We start from the raw sequence: 15,364 nt of genomic DNA, 5'->3' as shown, positions 1-15,364 counted from the left end.
ACTATTCGAATTATTTACGCGTTTATTCGCTGATATATTTTTTTAAAAGTACTTCTCGATTATTCGATTAAATGAAAAAGTTATCAATAGAATAATAATCAGAATCAGAATCAGCTTTATTGTCACATCACAGGTTTACAGAAGTAAAAAAGTGTGTGAAATTAGTTTTTGTGCAAGTTCTATCGTTTTTGTTATTTCCATAGAAAAAAAGAAAGGGAAGAAGAAGAAAGGGGAGGGAGTAGGGGGAAGAGAGATCAATCAAAGAAAAACAAACATATCTACATATTTACACAGTGCCTGAGGTAAGATATAAAGGTGCGTGAGCATTAGCCTGGTAAACCCTCCCTCCGGAAATCTCATTTCTATTTGATTCCTGGAGTGAGTCTGGCCTGATCCGCCTTTCTGCAATATTGGCTGTGTATGCCAAACGGCCGAGCCTATCAGCGTCGTCGCTCATTGTTCTGTGATTGACAGCTTACGTTGGCCAATCAGGTGGCGAGTTCGAGTGAGTCCAAAACACGGCAGCCATCTTTTCCTTGTGCGCTATAATTCTCCGCAATTTTTTTACTTCAAAAAGCTCTCTAACTTCTATTTTGAGGCACGGAATTTACTTATAAGATATCGTTTGGATAGAATTTAGTTGTTTAACTTCATATATGTGGTCAATTAATCATGACAAAGCCTATTTAAAAATAAAAATTTTGAGAACCGGTAGGGGCGGGCAGTGACATCCATGTAGCCGAATAAGGCAACCCATTTTGGGCATGGATCGTCTCAAAAGTCCCGTTCCGTCACATTAGACTGGTGAACTGCTGATTGGCTGAAGGGGAAAAATTATCATTGGCTGAAGGGGTTGTCAGTCAACGGTATTACTCCCGCCCAACTCCAGCACAGCCAATATTGCAGAAAGGCGGATCAGGCCAGACTCACTCCTGAAATCAAATGGAAATGAGATTTCCGGAGGGAGGGTTTACCAGGCTACGTGAGCATAGCAGCACGTGATATACTATGGACGTTAGTTATGGTGCGAGAAAAGCACAAAAAAGAACAAATAACAATATCTGCAGCTTAGTTGTTTGTGTTAGGGATGCAAATGATCGATTAATTCATTGATCGATAGTTGATAACCTTATCGATTGATTAATCGATTAATTGATAAGCAGCGTTTTTAGGACCAAAAGGAATATTCTTGTCCAAAACCGGAAATGAGTGCAGAAACATAATTGCCTTGATGTATATAACATTAACGAGCGTCAACGAGCATCAGCTGGACACAGACACACACACACACACACACATGCCCTCTGCAGTGCTCTATGGAGTATGGAGCTTTTTCTCTCCAAAAGCCCTTGAATATGATGGAATATGATGAAGGATTACTGTGATTCTGGTAAGCTCACACCACCATATCTGTAACTAACTAGCCCCCCAAAAAAGAAACCCCCCCCCCAAAAAAACGTTCAAATTCTTAACAGCAATTAATCGATTGTAGATTAATTGTTTACATCCCTAGGTTGTGTAGTCATCCCTAGGTTGTGTAGTCATCCCTGTCACCGCCAGTGGTGGAAAAAGTACTCAAATGTTTTACTTAAGTAAAAGTATCAATACTGCAATGTAGACATACTCTTTTACAAGTAAAAGTCCGGAATTCAAAATGTACTTGAGTAAAAGTATAAAAGTGTTGGCATCAAAATGTACTTTAATTACCAAAAGTAAAAGTGCTCATTATGCAAAATGTCATTTCAAGTTTTCAAATGTATACAAATCTTTTGAAAATAGCAGATCTACAAGCTCACAATGCGTCGCGATGCGACGCATCGTGAGCTTGTAGATCGGCTATTTTCAAATGGCCGAAATGTATATAGGGCTGAAGTGGTTACTGTATGTTTTGTAATAATAATAAAAATATACAAACTAACTAGTAACTAAAGTTTTCAAATAATTGTAGTGGAGTAAAAGTACAATATTTGCCTCTGAGATGTAGTGGAGTAGAAGTAAAAGTATTGTAAATTACTTTGGAACTACTCAAGTAAAGTAAAAAAAATACCTCAAAATTGTACTTAAGTACAGTACTTTAGTACATTTACTTAGTTACTTTCCACCACTGGTCACCGCCCGTCTCCCTGTCCCCGACGAGGCACTCCGCTCATGTTGCTTCTACTTGTGTGACACAGTCAGGGTGACAGGGTTAAAGTTCGCCTGCCGTCGTCATCGTCATCCGGGCGGCGAGTATAAAGTCCACTTCCAGTTCGTGTAACACTTCAGATAAGGTGTCCAGACATGCACTTGTCCAGTCCTTTATCGACTCATTCTAGGGTCACCTGAGACGAAACAACACATTCTGCGAGTTAACCAGTCGATATTAGATACAACGAGCACAATTAAATAATAATTTCTAGTTAAATATTTATTGTCCCGCCATGGCGTGGATTTAAAGGAGTAGTTCACCCCAAAAATGACTTATTTTCTGTCAATTACACACCCCATGAAGCCTTGAATTCATGGAGATTTTTGTCCCTTTCCCGAGCCAATAATGTGATGACCGTGTCATCGGTCAGTAGACTCTTTGAGAGACTCAGCCGGTCAGCAAATTATTGGCTCAGTAATGCCACAACAACAACAAAAAAAACTCCATGAATTCAAGGCTTCATGGGGTGTGCAATTGATAGAAAGTACTGTAAGTCATTTAGTCACTTTAAGTATACAGTATATCTTCATAGCAGCGCTATACAGACATTGTAATTGTTCCCATTCAAAAAATTGAATAATTGCAAACGGTATGGTTCTCTTTGCTTCATTACAGTGTCTAAGTGTGGATCCATACATTATTACTTAAGCCATTAAGACCGGGAAGGCATCTGTGTCATTTTAGGTTTCTTTGGCTATTCAAAAATAGCAGATATACAAGCTCATAGCGCGGCACCGAGTGCCGCGCTACGAGCTTGTAGATCTGCTATTTTTGAAATATCTTGAAAAATTTAGCAAATCTTTGAATATGTATATTTTTAAAACGAACATTTGTAACTCAAATCTTTGCTTCTGGGGGGGTCCCTGAAACAAAAATATTTTGAGATGGGGGGTCCGCGGCCAAATACATATCATTTTGGTGGTCCTTGACATGAAAAAGTTTGAGAACCACTGATGTAGCATCATAGGTTTAAAAAAAATCTTAAAAATGAAGTGGGCGGTGTGGTCATCACAGTGGTCATCATAGTGATGGAAGCTCACTTCCAAAAAAGATTATTTTTGGAAGTGCATAATCCTATTTATAGGTTATTAATGTCATCATGTGTCTCGCTAGCCAATCACAGTGCTGAATAGAGTCAGCCAATAGAGTCAGTCAATCACAGTACAGCTAGGGGTCTACTAATGAGCCAATCACAATGCAGGAAACTAATACTAATGAGGTGTCCCAACCCCACTTATAGGGGCGGCTACACCGCCCAAAAAAGACATTTAGAAGACATTCTGTCGGCCTCAGGTCTTAATGGGTCAAGCCATTACTGGTAGAATGTGTTCTATGTCTCCGTTCTGTACGCTCTGGCTGTCAACCGCAGTCCTCTTGCAGGTATTATCGTCAAGGAGCCCTGGCTCTGTTTGGGTGTCTGTTAACAAACTAGTAAATTTTTCATTAGTCCCCTGTGATCCGGTCGTGTGATGATGATCCATCCCTGCACAAAAAAAGAAAAAAGACAGCAGAAATACAATCACTTCACCCTCAGCGTTCCTGGGGGTTACTCAAGGGCAGATGCCGCTGCCTGCCTCCCTCCCAAGTCTTACGTAACGGGGCCTCTCAAAGTGGGGTCCAGCCAGGCAGGGACACCACCAGGGGGTCCTTGAGGGGGGTTCCAGGTGGTCCCCTGCAAAATGAGCAACAGTTTAAAACACTTACAGGTATTCGAAAAAATTGCCGATCTACAAGCTCACGATGCTTGGCTATTTTCGATCTTGTATTTTCAAGCTTGCCGATCGGCTATTTTCGATCTACGGCGCATCACAACGCGTTGTGAACTTGCAGATCGGTTATTTTCAAAACATTTTGACGATTATTGACAAATGGTCTCTTATGGGGGGCCCATTGCTCAAGATCTTTTCAAATGGGGGTCCGCTCCTTGACATGAAAATGTTTGAGAACCACTGTTATGTAATGCCGTCTTTGGACTCTTCGTCACCTCCAAATGGCCCTGCACCCCCCCCCCCCCCCACTGCAGCTCCTGCACACAACACCGGGATTTCATTTAACCACTGAAACCCTCTAGACCAGGGGTCTTCAACGTTTTTCAGGCCATGGACCCCCTAGCTCAGAGAGAGATGAAGCAGGGACCCCCTCTATATTGTATAAAATTGTGTTATAAATTAAACTTTTACTTGGTCTGCTCTTTTTTCCCTCTACACCTGTACCTCTTTGCCCAAAATAGCAGATCTACAAGCTCACAACGCCTCGCAGCACGAAGCTTGTAGATCTGTTATTTTTGGCTAAAGTTCTCCTCAGAAAAGGGATGCTAAGGTTCAAGTGGTTCATGTAAAAACTAAAATCATATCACACAAAGAATTGGCCGGCCCCCCTGTAGTAACTCTGAGGACCCCCTAGGGGTCCCGGACCCCCTGTTGAAGACCCCTGCTCTAGACTTAAGTAAACTGGACCTGAGTTGTCTCTGTACTTGGATTGCTTTTTTCTGTCTACACCAAATCTCTTTGCAGAGAGCTCTACTTGTAGATCGGCTATTTTTGGCTATATTCCCCCCAGAATGTGGATATTGGGGTTCAAGTGGTCAAAGTTTAAATTGTCAGCTAAGCACCGTCTTTCCGTCGTTCACCCTTCTGAATATTGTCACCATGTCACGGTTTTACTGTATAGAAACGTTTCAAGAAATGGACAAAAATTATCTTCGTTCCAATGGATCCAATGTAGTTATAGTATTTAGTCACAAGCTCATATTGTTAATACTTTTAATTGGTTCAATATTTATTAAACCCACACACTCTTAACCACTTTCGACCTGGCGTCCCTATTTTTTTGGCATGTCATTATAGCCGCACTTCACTTGATTTGCGTGACACACATACGATGAAGTAGGCTATTTCATTTATGAAATAACAGTTCAACATTAAGAGCTGAATTATAGGTTTCTGCCAGACAGCGAGGATATCTTTTGTGCAGAAGCTACAGTATATGGTTGATATGGAAGCCCATAGAAATGATAATAATAATAATGATAACAATAATGAGAGTCATAGTTCATCATGTCTTTTAGGACGAACTGGAAGGAAGCTTGGTTCAAGCGAAAGGCGAGATATCTTTTGTGTAGAAGATACAGTAGGGTGGTATGAAATCAAATACAAATAGAACGGACACATAATAATAATGGTTTATCGTGTCTTTTAGGACCTACTGGAAGACATAATAATATTAATAATAATGATGATAATGGTTTATCACATTGTTTAGTACTGTACTGGAAGGAATCTTGGTTCACTCAAGGGCGATTGGGTCCGCTGTGTGTACAGTGATGCCACATAGATGCACAGATATGATTAACATGGCCCCGGGGCTGACAGCGTCACTGGATTATCATACCGTTCTGGCCACGCACGTGGTTGTTGTGGCAATCTGTTTCTTATCTGTTCCTCATTGATTTGTAGGGGACGCTGTTCTTATTCTGCACACCACTCGTGTGAATCCCGGGTAGTTTTGTTACATGCAATTGGAGATTTAAAAAATAATTTGTAAAAAATAATAATAACGCCATCTCAATGTCTTTAACCAGCTAATCATACAGGCTGTGTCATTAATTAGCCTTTTTTATTATTATTTACGTTTATTTACCCAGGGAAGGTATGCTGAGCATGAATGCTCTTTTTCAGCAACGCCCTGCACAATGACGCAGACACACACTCACACACACAATAAAGCTGGGTACTGCCCAGTACAAACACAGTCCTACACCACTGAGCAGTTGGAGGTTCTGTGCCTTGCTCAAGGGCGAGTGTTGAGGGGGGGGGGGCTGAGTGGTGAGTAGTGGTCATTCACTTCCCCACCCGGATTGTTCCTTCTTGTCCGGTGGATCGAGCCGGTAACCTTTCGACCACAAGTGCGCTCATCTAACCTTTAGGCCAATGCTGCCCCCGATTTTATTTGGACACGTGGAGGCAATTGTTGGAGGTCTTGTTTTCCAGATTGACAGGATAAATATTGATCTGCTTGTGATATGAAATCGCCTGAATTTCTCCACAGGGATCAATAAAGGTCTATCGATCTATCACTAACGTTTCACAACACTAATTTTGTAGTAATAACCGACTTAGACGTATGGTGTGCATCCTGATCTCGTGTTATCTTGCCTGTACATTAGACATCAGTGTGAGCAGACACAACAATTACCAGATTAATAAGTAGCCTGCGGCCTGTGATCATAGTAGGAGGCTAATGACCATCTGTCTGCTATCACTATGCTACAGGACCATGATAATATACTGTACAATCCATTGTGTGCCATGTAGTGCAAGACTAGGTCAGTGGTTCTCAACCTGTGGGGGGTCCCCACATGATTTTGGGGGGGTCCCCAAATGACAGTGAAGTGACAATTTAAGACCTTTTTAATAAAAATAAAAAAAATAGATAAAAATGAAAAAGACCATTACTGCATCAAAAGTAATCAACAAACTATACTATAAAAACTGGTCAAACATTGGCCAAATTGTCAAATAATATAAGAAAGAAGCAACATTTTTGAAAATAGCAGATCTACATGCCGATCTACAAGGTCGTAGATCTGCTAATTTAGCTTTTTTTTAATGATTGAAAATTTGATTGAATAACTCAAGCGAAATTTCTACCAGCCCCCAATTGATTATTTGTATAAAAATAGATTTTTTTAAAAACAATCATTTAAATCGATTTGTTCTATTAGCTGTTGTGCCTGCATCTGTTTGAAGTATATGGGCTACTTACTAGGGGGTAAGAAAGCTTGCGTTGTGTTACAGGAAAAGTCAGAGTTAAGTTAACAGTGTATCTTCTCCCTGTCTCTTTCCCAGCTATGACATGGTCCATTATGGCCACTCCAACCAGCTGCGACAGGCCAAGGCCATGGGAGATTACCTCATCGTTGGAGTACACACAGACAGTAAGGTTCCACAGCTTTCAACAGTGCTGAAATTGTTACCACTGAGACAATGTATAGAGCATGCCTGTTTGCTCTGCGGAGATATTTTATTCTGACCTTCAGGCACCCAGTTGGGGGTAAACCAGACCACAGTAAAAGAGCAAACACATCCACCGCAGTTTTGCTAGTTATATTGAATTAACAACATACTCTCCCATATTGGTCAAAATAACATTTTATTCACTAAAGAAAGTTACATAGTGTAGCTTTGACTGTAATGAAACAAACCTCATTCTTTATGCTAATGTATTCATATGACTTGACTATTGTTCAGAACGGCTTCATGTGTTCTTTAGTTATCTTTCATTCTGACACATCAAACCACCCCTTCCCCAACAAAATGACGCTCACGCCCAAGGCCCAACTTAACCACTTAAACTCTATACCTAGTTGACCGGGGTCTATACTTGGTCGGTCCCCTACTTTCTTCCCCTCTACACCAAATCTCTTTCACGTCTCTCGACACGACGTGCGCTTGTAGATCTGCTATTTTCTGAACATGTTTGCCTATCTTTGCCAAATGGTGGCCTATTATGACATGCCCAGAATAGGAGTTGTAAAACCAAACTGCACCTCTTTCCAGGGTTTTTGGTTTTGTTCATAAAAATCCCAAAACATGCTAAATACAGTCCTTGTTCCTAGTACCGTGTGACTAGGGCATTCACAACTAATGATTTTTACTAGTCGACTCATTTGACCAAGTAGTAGTCGACTAGTCGACTAGTCGAAATTTACATTTTTTTTTATTACTATTATTATTATCCTCCTGCCCTTATTTTTATGGCGTTTTAAGGGAAGCGCATTTGGCACAGCAGCTCAGCACCACAGCAGCGTCTCCAAGGATCCCCATTGCCCAATAATAGGCTTTTATTGGGCATACTTTTGACCCCCTTTTGATAAGAAATAAAGTCAGGAGGATAATAATAATAGTAAGATGGGCCATTACTATGGCATTAAAACAAATTACAAAAAAAAAAAAAAAAAAAAAAAGTTTTTCTTTTTTTTTTCAACGATTCGACTAGTACCAACAGAGTCGACTAGTGGTTATACTAGTCGACTAGTCGACTAGTGGTTATACTAGTCGACTAGTTGGTGAAAGCCCTACGTGTGACCGTTGAAACTTCTCTAGTGTCACGTGATAAACATCGGTATGCAGCTAGTTGGCAGTGGTTTAACAAGGAAGAAAGTTAGCGAGTGCTAGCAGTTTGCTTATCCGCAAAAATGCCTGGGGAACTTGTGCATGTTTAATAATGTGTGGCGTCTGGAATAGCAGCCAAATTTAGATGTGGGGAAACAAAGTGCCTTACCTCTCCACATTTGGAATTGCGCCCTACTTCAAATGGCTTGTTGTTATCATAGGTGACCAGGCAGGCTGGAATGATGTTCAATGAAAGCCCGAACAAAGCTCTCCAACTCAAACAAATGGTTCTGCGCGTCTGAATTTGGGATGTGGGGCAGGTGAAAACCTGGCAAGTGGGCTCTGAGTTCCTGGGGCACACAACTACCATGGACATCGTATAGCACATGCAAAATAGAGGAACCGTGTGCAGTTATCAATGGACGCGCCTAATGTGAATTGTACTGTAGTGTGCAGTGTTCAGTTTACTTCATTCCGAACTTGTCCAAATCAACATCTCTGGTGAACATACTATGCTCGTGCAGACTGCGCACTCTGCATAATGTATTCCAGGATGGATACAGGGCAAGCGGATGGAAGGTGGACCATACTCTCTCCATGCTGTATTGGAAAAAAACAGCATGGAAAAAACAGCCCTGAACGCTGAGAGGACTTCATTTATTTGTTTTACAACTTTATTTTACAGTTTTTATACATACGTATAGCATATTATACAAAAAGAGATCACGTAGGTATAACATACAAAGACCACATAAACACACATACAATCCCCCCCCTCCCCCCTTAGGCTCCAAACAAAAAGCAAAAAACAAAACAAAGCAGTGGGACAAAGATTACAAATCAAAACACAATTTTCACCATTTTAGACGGAGATACCTCTCCTCATTTCTATATAACAGGGACAGTTTTTCACGTCACAAGCTGAGAAGACTTTATGAAGCATGCAACACATCGATGCTTAAACTCTGCCAGCACCGATGGGTTAAAAATGTGAACGTTTGTGAGAGAGGACTGATTCTGTGGCCTCATGAGATCAACTATATGTCATGCAGTCTCAAGAGGAGCATTACTAGAGCCAGAGGTCAAGAAAGCCGGAGCAGATCCACTTTTTTCCAGTGTGACCATCAACATTCCCCTTTCTTGTCCAATACCAAACTGAAGCTATACCATTCATTCAAGTGAGGACATGTATAAACTCATCAAAGGTGATATGTACCCATTCTATACTATTTAAATTGATGAGATTATACTCTGTCACACAAGAATAAATGCGTAGTTTTTCATATTCATAGCTTTACAATCCACTAAATTGAAACTGAATTGTCTGTCAAACTATTATGTTCAGCTGTAGAACTGATGAATGTAATATAATTTATACTGTCATTATAGGGACCTTTAATCCAGAAATAATGCCATCCTAAAAAAGTGTATTATTTATTGATACATTATGTGTTTATATCCTTATTTGGACATGAGTGGGCAGATATTATATATTTACTTTGATATGAATGACACCCAGTAGCCCTCTACTGGCCTTAAAAGGTAATACCACAAAGAAAGATATTTGGCCTTCCTTGGCAATAATATCCAACGTTGTGCCAGTGTTTATAAACAATTCACATCGGTTAAGCTATCAATATTTTGAATGTATTTTATCCCATATAACAATAAACAAATATTTGTGGTTAAGACAGGCACCAAATTAGCCGGTAAACTCAGATAAAGGATTGGTCATTTAAAGGCTTGTTAATTTTCTCATGGGAACAAATGAAGTAATGATAACATGAGTGTAATAATATGATGATGACGTATGATGACCTAGGCAGCAATCAGTAAATACATTTAGTCTTTATTTCCGCTTTATTCTGTCTGCAGGGCCCATGGATTGTTCAACCCATTAAAACCGGGAAAGCATCTGTGTCATTTTAGATTGAGCTAAAAAGCATTATTTTATACTTTGGCTATTCAAAAATAGCAGATATACAAGCTCATAGCGCGTATTTTCGAAAAATCGTGACAATTTGTGCAAATCTTTGAATATATATATGCTTTTAAAGCGATAATTTTTTACTCCTATCTTTGCTTCTGGGGGTCCGGCAGCCAAATCCATAAACTGTTAGGATTTAGAAGACATTTGTAGAATCGGCCTCAGGTCTTAATGGCTAATCAAAGAGATGACATCGAAAGAAAGAATCTCCCATCTAGGGACTTTGAACGGGCCTTTATAGTACCATTTTGATTAAGCGAATGAACACAAGAATGCTTCTAAAGGGTGTTGTATACTTAAATTGCGCGCCGGTGTTGTGCGCTGAAAATAGAAGTTGTACGACAAGCTCTGCACATTGTGAGTTTTGGGAAATTATTTTCACACTGGCGCGCAACTGATATAAATCAGGCCTACGGTGGATATTGGTTTTGCAGCAGAGGCAGCACTCTGGGAAAAAGTCAGCAGATGATCTGAAAAAGGCAGGTGCTTGAGATAAAAATGGATTGTAACACTTTCCTCATCTCACTCCTGGCCAAGACACCTGTGCAATAACCTTTTCTTAGAAGCATGCGATGCCTAGCTAGACAAAATGCTGGCAGAACAAAGAGCAGCGTGTGCAGAAAATGCAGAAAGCAGTACAGTGTGTGATGATGTCTTAGAAAGAGAGAGTACAGGGCGTCTACAGGGTGTGATTTCTCCCTGCAGTCACTCCAGGGCAGTGGCTCACAAACGGTGTGCAGTGGCTGTGACAACCACACATCATTTTGGCAATATAGGCTACTGTACCTATACCACTATACAAAAGGTTATGAATTATCTTTTAATTTACTATAAGAGTACTTAGTGCACACAAAGGCACATTCTATACCCTAAATTCATTACTTTTAAATTGATAAATGGGGCAAAAGATGACATTCACTTTTGTAATTTAAAAAAATAATAATAAATAAAATAGTTGACATAATGATCCTCTTAGGATGGATGGATGGTGTGGCAAACATGTGGCACGGAACATGTAATGAAATTCTCTGAGTCTACTGTAGCCTATACTGTATGTAGATACAAATTCATTCAATTCCATATTCCATTTTTGCTATACCTTCTGTCTTAGGGCCATAGCGCACTGGAGTAAGTTATTATTGCACCCTGTTATCGCTATAGGCCTTCCTATTTTAAACTACCGGTACTTAAATAAAGTCATGGTCAATGGGGTAAAAATATTATTAAAGTTAGGTAAAAGTTTAGAAAATGTGTGGGAACACTGTCTTTACCTCAAAAGCCCTTCCATTGACCTTTGGATCCCCTAGCCTTTTTCCTCCATTATACTATCCCAGATTCCTCTGTCCTCCTCATCCACTTTGTGTTCCAACCTTAAACTCCCCATCACACCAGCCCTTGTTTGTTCTGTTTCGGTCCAATAATCAGCAGCCCAGGCACCAGCTGTGCGCTGTGAGCTCCAGAGGGTTGCTCTCGTGACGGTAGCACAGGGAGCCAGGGATGCTGGCCTGGGCCTGGCCACCATGCAATCTGTCTCACTCTACCATGGCCCACCGGGGCATTCGGACACTGTGACACACAAACATGGTGCACCAAAGTGGACAAGAAGAATAAAGCACTGGAGCTTCACGGACAAATAAATGCTCTTTTTTATTTACGCGGTGCCAGTGATGTAAAGTAACTAAGTACTTGAGTACAATTTTGAGGTATTTACAAATATTGTACTTTTACTCCACTACAATTATTTGAAAACTTTAGTTACTAGATTTTTATACATTTTATGTATTGAAATCTTGTGAAACGGGACATTCTGCGTAATGAGTACTTTATACTTTTGGTACTTTAAGTACATTGTCATACCAATACTTTTGTACTTTTACTTAAGTAAATTTTTAATTCCGAACTTTTACTTGTAACAGAGTATTTCTACATTGCAATATTGATACTTTTATTTAAGTTAGAAAAAAAAAACGTTTTCCACCACTGCAAGGTGCTAAGTAAACAAGTGACTGATGTTTTGATGCTAAGTGCATCTTCATCAGCATCATGGATGCACTCTGATGAAGATGCACTTGGCATCGAAACGTTAGTCACTTCTTTACTTCAACGTAAACAAAAAGTATATTCGTCCGTGATGTTCCAGACGTGATGTTCCAGTGCTTTATTCTTTTTGTCTGCTGATGTGTCCCGGTTCTGTGATGCACTGGATCTGCCTGTTGACTGTTTGATGTGCAGTGGTACTCCCTTTCTTCATGGTACACCAAAGAGTTTAAAGCCTGAGTTATACTTAGTTGCAGTCGGGTGTCTGTCGCGCACCGAAAATAACCGATGTACAAGCTCACAATGCGGCGCAGCGCAACGCGCAGTGTAATCCTCTTGTAGATCGGCTATTTTCAGTGTGTGACACTGGCGCACAACTAAGTATAAATCAACTGTTGCTGTGGCTTACAACAAACAATGGGAGCCTCACATATAGAACAAAGAACAACAGCAACCTTTCCTTCGGTGACATGATAATGGGCCAGTCTCTACGAGAAAGACTACTACTGTATTATTCATTTATGCTGTTTGTCGTGAATCTAAAGACAGCAGCGTGGCGTGGCAAAGTATGTTATGCTGACATCTTGTTTTGATAAATGCTGGATGCTACTGTTTTTTAATGCTGCTCAGTTTTAATTCACTGCACTTTAGGATTTGTGCTTATTTTTTATTTATTGATAGTTATTTATTGTACACTGCTGGTCCACACGCAAGCATGTAAATGACAAATAAAGTGAACCTTGTGTTATCCCTCTATTCTGTGTGTTTTAGGAACAGCAAACCTTATTGTTGTCCTGTAATGTTTTCACGGATTTAAGTTCTCATTCGTCCGTGATTTTTCTAAGATTAAAGAGTATTAGAATGGGTCGAACTAGCAATAGAATACATGATGCTCAGAAGCATCTAGCATTAAACCTAAATCTGCCTCAGGTCTTAATGGGGTTCATCCCTGCGCTTGCTCCCGTAGGTGAAATCGCAGAGCACAAGGGCCCGCCGGTCTTCACTCAGGAAGAGCGGTACAAGATGGTGCGCGCCATCAAATGGGTGGACGAGATCGTGGAAGGGGCCCCCTACGTCACCACCTTGGAGACCCTGGACAAGTACAACAGTGACTTCTGTGTGCACGGAGGTACAGTACCGCTCATTACAGAAAGATCCAATTATAATCATTTTTACAAGCATTGGAAATATTTATCGAAAAACCTTAACTCGAGATGACAAACCACACATTCTGGGTCATGTGGTTAGAATGCGGCTTGCCCTGGATACTGTGTGATGTCATCATGTGATGTCATTTCAGATGATATAACACTAACTGTGGATGGAAAGGACACGTATGAAGAGGTTAAGAAGGCGGGACGATACAGGTGAGTTCCATCTCTGAACGGCAGTGTTGCAGATCATAGTCGCTGCCAAAGTAAAGTACACGGAATTGATGAATCTGATGATTAAATGTGGAATTAAATGTGGAATGCCCTACCAAAAGGAGTAAAGGAGTGTAAAACCCTACTCACTTTCAAAACTGCCCTAAAGATACACCTTCAGGAGGCTGCAATTCGACCAAGTCTTAACCTACCCCCCCCTCCTACATTTTCCTCTTTTGTATATATATATATTTTTTTCTCTCTTCATACCAGTAACCTGAAAGCTGATTGTATGACATTCTGTATAGTAGTGTGTATATCTGTCTGCCTCTTATATATCATCATGATTTGTGTGCATGGGGTTCTCATCTTAAACAAGCTTAGTGCTTAATGAGAGTTCCAGTTTAGTAGACCTTGTATTGTGAATTTGTACTTCCATGTACTGTTATGTACTGTCATGTACTTTTCTCATGTCTTACTAAATAAACTACATCAATCAATCAATGATGTCATCATAGCAGACCCCAAAGCGGACCCTGAACATACATACGTCTGCCTAGGAGGAACTAAATGATGTAATTATAATAATCGATTTTGAACAAAAAGTATCTATTTGGGGGGGAAATAAAATGTTGCTTTTATTTTAGTTGACGATTAATTGTCACACTAATAATTGCGATTAAACTGTGTTTTTGGCATTGAACATTGGGACATATGAATAAAAAAGACATTTCTGTTTGCGTTTTAGGCTTTGTAATAAAAAAAATGCACAGGGAAGATATGTCAAATAACTGAAATATACAAAGAAATTACTGACATACATTTTATACAAAAAATAAATAAATAGCGGAAATAGCTGATCTAGTTTGTACTGTAGATCAGCTAATTCAGCTTCTCTTTATGTATGAAAAAATTTCAACATGGAAACGATTAGATTGGTTTAATTAACTGTTGCTCCCCTAATGTTCTGTTCTTCCAGGGAGTGTAAGAGAACACAGGGGGTGTCGACCACAGACCTGGTGGGCAGAATGCTGCTCATGACCAAAGCTCACCACAGCAACATAGTGAGTAGAACAGTCTCTTTCTTCTCACCACAGCCATAGACACACACGACCGGAAGCGGAAGGCCTACAAATTCACGCCCACTTTTGACACAGCGCCGCTACTCGGGGTCCGTTAGAACGATGAACTGCAGCTGCCAATGCAATCCCTATGAGAGGATATGAGAATTAGCCTACTTTTAAAATATTCCTACATTAACTGGAGACGATATTGATTTAATTAAAAATATGTTTCCAAATGTATGGAGTGTCTTTGTTCTTGTTTTCTTAATAGTTGATGTGTTTCACATTTAATTTGCCACTTTAACGAGTTACCCATAATGTTAACACAGCAGAGGCGAGACGGCAGACAGACAAGTTGTCGCATTTCAGTGACATCGCTGTCTTTACGAGCGGCGACCAGTGGCGTACCTACTGTAGAGGCAGGTCAGGCAGTCGCCTGCCCAACTAAGATCTCGCCTCCCCTAAAAAAAAAAATAACCCGAAAAGGTGTCAATGCGTGCTTAATGTCCTCAAAGTCACGCATCCAACAAGCTTTGAACTGAGCAGATTGGACCTTCTGTTCCAGAGATAACATCTTGATAACGGCCACTTTCGCCAGTTTTCTGGGTATT

At 40.3% G+C, this 15,364-nt stretch overlaps 1 protein-coding gene across 2 annotated transcripts in view; it reads left to right on the top strand.

Moving 5' to 3' along the window:
* LOC308099217 (ethanolamine-phosphate cytidylyltransferase-like) overlaps window positions 1-15,364 on the top strand; it is a 28,305-nt gene that overhangs the window by 6,496 nt on the left and 6,445 nt on the right. For both annotated transcript variants that reach the window (XM_080447874.1, XM_080447875.1), the window contains exons 2-5: window positions 7,036-7,124; window positions 13,293-13,454; window positions 13,626-13,692; window positions 14,669-14,753. In XM_080447874.1, coding sequence (XP_080304000.1) covers window positions 7,036-7,124; window positions 13,293-13,454; window positions 13,626-13,692; window positions 14,669-14,753 — 403 coding nt within the window. The remainder of the gene's footprint in view (window positions 1-7,035; window positions 7,125-13,292; window positions 13,455-13,625; window positions 13,693-14,668; window positions 14,754-15,364) is intronic.

This window comes from Gymnoscopelus braueri (genome assembly GCF_963280865.1).
Source record: "Gymnoscopelus braueri genome assembly, chromosome: 13".
Taxonomy (NCBI): domain Eukaryota; kingdom Metazoa; phylum Chordata; class Actinopteri; order Myctophiformes; family Myctophidae; genus Gymnoscopelus; species Gymnoscopelus braueri.
The sequence above is the reverse complement of the archived record's forward strand: the minus strand, read 5'-3'. Positions and strand labels throughout refer to the sequence as shown.